This window comes from Pholis gunnellus (genome assembly GCF_910591455.1).
Source record: "Pholis gunnellus genome assembly, chromosome: 5".
NCBI classification, from domain to species: Eukaryota; Metazoa; Chordata; class Actinopteri; order Perciformes; family Pholidae; genus Pholis; species Pholis gunnellus.
Genome location: NC_136531.1, coordinates 3,041,790 through 3,049,223, shown reverse-complemented (window position 1 = coordinate 3,049,223; position 7,434 = coordinate 3,041,790). Strand labels below are relative to the sequence as shown.

Here is a 7,434-nt window from a genome sequence, read left to right as displayed (position 1 = left end):
ATTTTTAAAATTTCACATTTAGCAATATTTATTTGGAAAAATAGTCTTGGCTAATTCCTTCATTCAAAAACGGTAAAGGAGACGGCAACATAACATAATTTGTACAGTACAATCCCTCTTAAATAACATTTTCTTAAAAAAAAAGTCCCATCGACCTGAAGTGCCTTTGCAAATATCATTTTCTTTTTTAAATAAAAAAAAAAAAAAAACTTAAATAATCACAACAAACATCACAAATATACAATACAAAATAAAAATAACACAAAATCATTAAATTAACTTAAATTAAATCATAATTTTAAACTTTTTTCTTGTTTTTTTTTTCTTCTTTATTTTACAAAAGGACAATCTGTATAAAAAAAAGCAACATTTTTTTATTTTATTTAATTAAGACAAAGTGTTCATGTCCCAAAAAAAGAAACAAACAAACAAAAGAACAATACTATGTCATAAATGGTTTGGAGGGCTGGGGGGGGGGGGGGGGGAGAAAACGCACTTCAGTTAACACAGTGATCAAGTATACATACAGTCCTCACAGGTGCAGTGATGGGTGCACAGCCCATGTGAACAGCCTCGTGAAGAACAGGCCAGTATGGCCAAACATCCACCGTTTGATGCAGTTCCTGCGCTCAGCAACGGCGTGTGGGTTAGAGAAAAGGCCCCGGGGTGCAAATGTTGCAAAAACACAAAAACCGTAGCGCCACGCACGTTATCGCTACGAGACAGTGTCCGTTTATATTTTTATTTGTTTTACTCCCTCCTCTAAAAGGCAGAACAGAAAGCTAAGTGGCAGTTTACTTTCAACCCGTAAACTCTTTTTATTTATTTATTTATTTCTACCCCCGCCGCCAGTTCTTATCCCACAGGCCGCCGCTGCCTGCGCTTATTTTTCCAGTAGAGAACCAGCTCACTCTGAATATCAGTTAAACGTCTCAGTATCAGCAGCAGTCTCAAGGCGGGACACCTCCCCCTAGGGTTAGAGCAGCATCTGAAGGAGTATAAAAACTCTCCCATAGAGCAAAATGAGCAACGGGCAGCCCATTGGTGGCTCGTTACACCTGGAGAGACACAAACAATGAATATATATCAGCGTTTGTTTGGCGAAACGAGCACAGACAGACACCTTCTTACACTGAGAATAAAACGTGCAAAAACTCACCTCAGTTGCAATTATACATTCGTCCTTTTCCTCCGACATCACAAACACAGATTTGTACTTGGTGTCCGCACATGCAGACATTTCTGGGGCTTTCTTTTCTGACGCATCGCTTTGGGAAAGAAAGAAAAAAACGCTGTTAAGTTGTATCATTCCGACAGCAACACCGCTGCCGTTTATTTGAGAGACTGTAACAGATATTTACCATTTTAAACGTTTGCTGCGTTTCTCCTCAAACTCAAACGAGTCCACGGATTGGCACTTGTCCTCGCAGGCGCTCGTCCTCGCCGCCTCCAGCATGGCCTCTTTAGCCGCCTGCTCGTAGTTGACCTCGTGTACGAGGTTGTAGTCTGCGGGCGGATGGCGAGTCTTGTAGCTGCTCCTCCCCGGTGGGGATCCTTCGTCGGGATCGCCGCAGAAGTCCATCTTCTTGTTGATATTTTTGACGCCCGGCGTCGGCATCACGCTGACCGCCAAGTCCCTGTCACTGCGGTGGCAGTTATTAGTCAGGTTGTTTATTGTCTCTCCCTCGCCAACGGTTTCTATCGGACCGCCGCGCTGGACTTTTGATCGGAAAAATCCAACAAGCACGGCGCACCCCGCCAGCAGCAGCAGCACCAGGGCCACGCCGGACCCCACGGCCATCCAGGGCACCTCTGACCCGCGGATCGCCGCGTGCTCCGGAAGCAAGAACTGGCAGTTTCTGCCGCCGTAGCCGGGAACGCACGCGCAGACGTAGCGGCTGTTCCTCTCGTGGCAGGTGGCGCCGTTGTGGCACGGGTTGTGTTCGCAGCGGCTGATGGGCGAGCTGCAGTTGCGGCCGGTGTAACCCGGCGGACAGGTGCAGGTGTAGCCGTCGGGACCTTCCTGGCACGTCCCGCTGTTTTGGCACGGGTACATGGAGCACTCGTCCCCGGTGTGGTCGCAGTTCATGCCGGTGAAACCGTCCGGACACTGACACAGGTACGAGTTGACGAGATCCACACAGTGGGCACCTAAAAAAAAAAACACAGAGATGAAGGAGTGAATGTCTGGTTCCGAACGAATGACGTCGGTGTTGGCGTTGGAGGCACACCGAGAGCGATGACACCAATGAAGACCGGTGGCTCTTACCGTTGGAGCAGGGGCCCGAGGTGCAGTGGTCAATCTTCTTCTCGCAGTTGAACCCGGCGTACCCGGTGGGGCACTGGCAGAAGTAGCCGCCGTCGTGGTTCTCTGCGCAGCGGCCGCCGTTGGAGCAGGGCCCGTCGGCGCACGTCATGGCACTCAGCTCGCAGTTGTTGCCATAAAAGCCGTGCGGGCAGGTGCAGGTGTATGTGTTTTCCAAATCCTGTGATGGGGGGGGGGGGGGGGAATGGAAAAAGCTCGACATCAGGATCTCACAGCTGCTACAAACTTTTGAATCTCAACATGCTGCATCCGTTCGGTTGTTCTTGTGCTGTTTTCAAACACTTTGTCTCCATCCTCTTTCCAAATTCAATCGAAGAGAAAGACCAAACTTTGAACACTTACCGCGCAGCTGCCCCCGTTGCGACAGGGGTTCCCCGCGCATTCGTTGACGTGCATCTCACAGCTGGCCCCGGTGAAGCCGGGCCTGCAGGTACAGGTGTAGCTGCCCTGGCCGGTGTTGCTACAAGTAGCTCCGTTCGTGCAGGGCTTGTGGTGAGTGCAGTAGTTGAGATCTGGAGAGAGAGAGACACAGCGGCACATGTGGTTTTTTTAGCCACAGCACACGACACATGGCAGCACAACAGCAGCAGAAGAAGAATGTCTTTCTGTCCTCTGGCACACTTGACTCTTTCTTCTCTTCTTCTTCTACTTTTTTTTTTGTGGTTGTTTTTGTTTCCTGCCCTTTTGTTCTTGCTGCTCATCTCGAGACAACTGCTGCTCTGTTTCTTTACCACGGCGTCGCCTCGTCTCGTTCCTCTCCCGTCTCTTACAGACTTTTAAAAGATGACAGATCTTGTGCCGATTGTTAAAGCTTGGACACTTTGTCCACTTTCCGTCCCCTAACACTGTCCTAACCAGTGAGCATGGCTTTGGTGATGTTACAACTGAGGTTGCCGGGTCAATAAGTTGCCGAGGCGTCTCTGAGAAAATTCGGCAAAAGTTTGTGGAAAAATCAGTTTTTTTATGATTTCATGTCATTTAAATTCTTCCAAGTGTAGTTGGGGCTTCACATTGACATTAAGTCATCAACATGCTGATATAAGAAGAGTTAAACCTGCACTTTGTTTAACCTAACTTTAAAACCTAGACGTCTTTCCAGCAGTAAATCTCTCCGGTTCCTTCCTGTCTTTCCTCATCACTCGTTGCTCTCATCACACTCTCTCCTCACCTTGGTTGCAGAAGAGCCCCCCCCAGCCCTCCTGACAGTTGCACTGCCAGGGCTGCTGGCAGGTCCCGTGGAGGCAGCCCGGGTAGCGGATGCACTCGTCGCAGTAACGGCCTTTGAATCCCACTCTGCACCTGTTGTTGTCCAATTAGGAAGAGGGAGGGAGGGAGGGAGGGGGGGAAAAGCACCGGTCAGTCCACTCACGTTACCTCCACGCGCCCCCCCCACTGAATTAATGATGAACGAAGCGAGGAAACTTACTTGCACTCTCCGGGTCTCTCACAGAAGCCGTGTTCGTCGTCGCAGCCGGGCAGACAGATCGCTGCGAAGGAGGAGAGAGGAGACTTTTATTAGGACACAAAATTCAGATTATTTTGTTTGCTGCTGAAGATGTAAAAACGCATCACCTACATCTCAGTATTATAATTAAAGAAAAGAAAGGAAGGGGGGGGGGGCTCCTAAACCCATTCGCTGTTACCTTAAAACTCTCCTTATCACCGTGGAAGAATGTTCTGCTTAACATAGTGCTGAGACAAAGGAGGGAGTGTGTGAATGTGTGTGTGCCACACTCACACACAGACCCCCTCAAAACCCACCCCACCACCCTCTCTTTTTTTTCTTCTTCGCTGCGGGTCAAAACTCTTTTATTCATTCTGTGCACACACACACACACACACACACACACACACACACACACACACACACACACACACACACACACACACACACACACACACACACACACACACACACACTCCCCTTAATGTCTCGGATTGGGGCAGATAAGAGTGGACAGCTGGCGAGTGTGTTGCCAGTGCGCGACAGCTGCTCCATTGTCTCCTCTCTCCCGGCAGCTGCCCACTTCAAACAATACCTCCCCCGCCTCGGCCAATCAGCGCCCGGGCCCACTCCCGGAGCAACGAATCGGAAGGTAGCATGTAAATTTATGGCACGCGTGAGATTATTCCCCAAAAAACTTTCCTTAGAATAAATCAAGTGGTCGTGTGTGTGTGTGCGCGTCTGAGGGAGGAGGAGGAGGGGGTGCGTGTGGTGTTTACGCACAAGTTGCCTTCTAACGGCACTCAGAAGATCTGATTACAGTCCCGACACAGAAATTAACTTTTTTAATACATTTTCTACACTAACAACAAACTCACACGCCTTTTCTGTTACAACGTGTCCTCTATGAACGCTTATTGCGTCTTAAAATATATATTTTTTTTCCAGCAACTCACACGTGCACACACTCCCATAACGCATGATGGAGGTTTTTTTTGTTACTCACGTTCAGTGCAGTACTGTCCCTTCCACCCGGAGTCGCACACGATCTCCCCGCGCTCCCCGCAGGTGAAGTGGCCGAAGGCGTCGTCCCTCGGCCGGCAGAACACCGAGCAGCCGTCCCCGTAGTAGTGCTCGTCGCACACGAAGCGGTATGAGTACCTCAGCTCCGTGTTCCCGCCGGTGTGCAGGTCCTGGGACCATTCCTCGCCCACCGTCAGGTGCCTCTGGGTGGTCATGGTGCTGACGACGCGGTCTGGATTATCTGGAGTGCACATGTGGGAGGCGGGCTGGTTAAGGGGGTGCGTGAATGTGATAAAATATTGAAAAAATGGGGGGAGGGTGTTTGTTTCCATACCTGTGGAGAGGTCGTCTTTGGAGTCGGTGTGTAATGCCTCGATGATCAGCGAGAAGGTCCCCTGGGAAGACAAATGGCTTCATGAGACAGGTGGCCAGCGGAGAGATGTGGGCGATAACATCCAGCCCGAGGCGGTTCTTCTATGCGCGCACTGTGCTGAATGCAAACCGCCTAACCTGATCCGGTGACACCAAATCTCTCACAAAACCTTCTGCGCTCTCCAACCCTGAATTTTGTGGTCAGACATCGCCGCAGCGCGTTTTTACGCACGGATTTACCCCCCCCCCCCCTTCTCCCTCAAAAAAATGGCGCGATTTCGCTGATGTTCACTTTGAAATGGACACACAGGACAGCCGTACTTACCGGCCACGTGAAGCCGAAGTTAATCCTGATGGGGTTGGTGAACGAGCTCTCCGGGATGACATCGGGGACCTGGAACGAGTTGGATCCGAGCACAGGCGTCACGGCGCCGCCGTAGGTGCACGGGGGCTCCGGGGAGGCGTTGGGCTGGTAGTGCTTCAGACAGATTCTGAAGAAGGTCTTGCATTCGCACTGCTGCTGGAAGGACGAGGTCAATCCCCCCTTACAGCAGTTCTTGTTGCCCTGCACCCCCTTCTTGTTTAGGAACTCCTGCAACTTCAGCTCGAAAACTCCCGAACAAAACCCCTGCGGAGGAAAAGCAGCTTATTATCACCAGCTTCACACTCAGTATCCCGCGTATGTGTGTGTGTGTGTGTGTGTGTGTGTTGTGGTGGGATGGGAGGAGAGGGGGGGGGGGGGGGGGGGTGATGGTTCATTGTTTGGGGAAAAATAGAGAATCGGTTTCTTACCTGGCACAGCAACATGGACATGACGGCGAGAGTCAGCAGGATGGCGCGCCCCATATTAAATAAATACATAATAAATAATAAATAAATAGAGTAGAAAGTCTCGGGGCTCGGCTTGTCCTCAGGGTGCCTCCTCCTCTTCAAGCCCTCTGGGGAAGATGCATCGAGCACGTTTCTGTCGCCTCACGGGGTTGTTGCTTTTTCTCGTCAACTGCTGCCGCTGTCAGCCACGCGGCTCTCATGTCCCGAGGAACAAAAAAAAGAGGATAAATCCCAAACCTTAAAAAAGAAAAGAAAAAGAAAGTCACGAAACAAGAGATGTGAACTAAAAGAAAAAGTCCTCCAGTTCCGTTATAAAGCGATAATCCAGTGCGTAAAGAGAGGTTTAAAAAAAAAAAAGATGGGTTCCTTGATTTGTTTGTTGGGAAAGTGACAAATTTTAGGAAGTAGCTTTTTTGTTGTTGTTTGAAGGTCTTGGTTTAACCCAAGGACAGATTTGTCACTGGTCCAACATGCTTCCTTCTTCCTCCCAATGTCTCTCCTCACTCTGAACTGTGCGTCTGTCTCTGGCCGAGGCCGCCTGCAGCCTGTTATATACTGCCTGACACATGCTATGGTAATAACATGCAAATGGCCCCCCCTCCTCCTCCTCCTCCTCCCCGACTTCACCTCCCAATCTGGCCCGGCTCTCCACAATGGGATCCCATGCAAGTACACCCCAGCAGCCCCCTTATTCACCCCTGCAGCAGAATGTGTTCTACAGCGTTAATACCTGAGCCCGGAATGGAGACGTGTGAAAGTATTTTGACCAAATATGAAGTGAAAAAAAGAGAGAGAGAGAAAGTTGTGTGACTCCTACAGACGGAGGAAAAGAACGTCGGATAGATTGATAGAACCTGTTGAGCAAAAAACTAAAAGTGAACTATCTTACGGAAATACCAAATGAATCCTCAGGTTTTAGAGACATCCTCAGAGGCAGTAACACGTTACTTTGTGATCAGCTATGTGTGCGTTTTGGGGTTTAATTTTTGGAGATCACGCAGCAGTGTCCTCTAAATGAAACGCTCAGGACCGACATGTAAAGACTTCTGAACAATGCCAGATTTCCTTCTGACAGGGTGTAAGTGGCGCGTGTGTTGAATTGGTTTCCTCCAGCTGTTGCCTCACTGGACAAACTTCTTTGTCTTTTTTTTGGTGTCATAACATGTTTTTTGGGTAAAGTGCCAAAAAACAAACCCACAAAAAAACGAACAGTTTGAAGTTGATTCAAAAGTTCTAAAAAGAAAGAGAGAGAAAAAAAGAAGTTTCTCGGTCTAAACCCTGACTCAGTTAATTGTTTACACCCCTCCTCCTCCTCCTCCTCCTGCTCATTCTCTTCCTCCTCTCCTCCTCTGCATGCACACCACTCTGCATTTTGGTATTTCTGGTTGTGGGAAGAATTTGATGCTTTGAATCGACTCAAAAGACCAAAGAAAACATT

The 7,434-nt window shown here is 49.2% G+C and overlaps 1 protein-coding gene across 1 annotated transcript; it reads right to left on the bottom strand.

Moving 5' to 3' along the window:
• Positions 1-1,052: 1,052 nt before the first annotated feature.
• Positions 1,053-6,026, bottom strand: dla (deltaA; the record flags this gene model as incomplete). The annotated part of the gene is made up of 11 exons (XM_079159831.1): positions 1,053-1,058; positions 1,160-1,268; positions 1,362-2,151; positions 2,270-2,486; positions 2,669-2,838; positions 3,495-3,625; positions 3,753-3,813; positions 4,777-5,034; positions 5,128-5,188; positions 5,491-5,793; positions 5,958-6,026. The coding sequence occupies 11 exons, from the start codon at positions 6,024-6,026 to the stop codon at positions 1,053-1,055; spliced, it is 2,175 nt and encodes a 724-aa protein (XP_079015957.1).
• Positions 6,027-7,434: the final 1,408 nt, after the last annotated feature.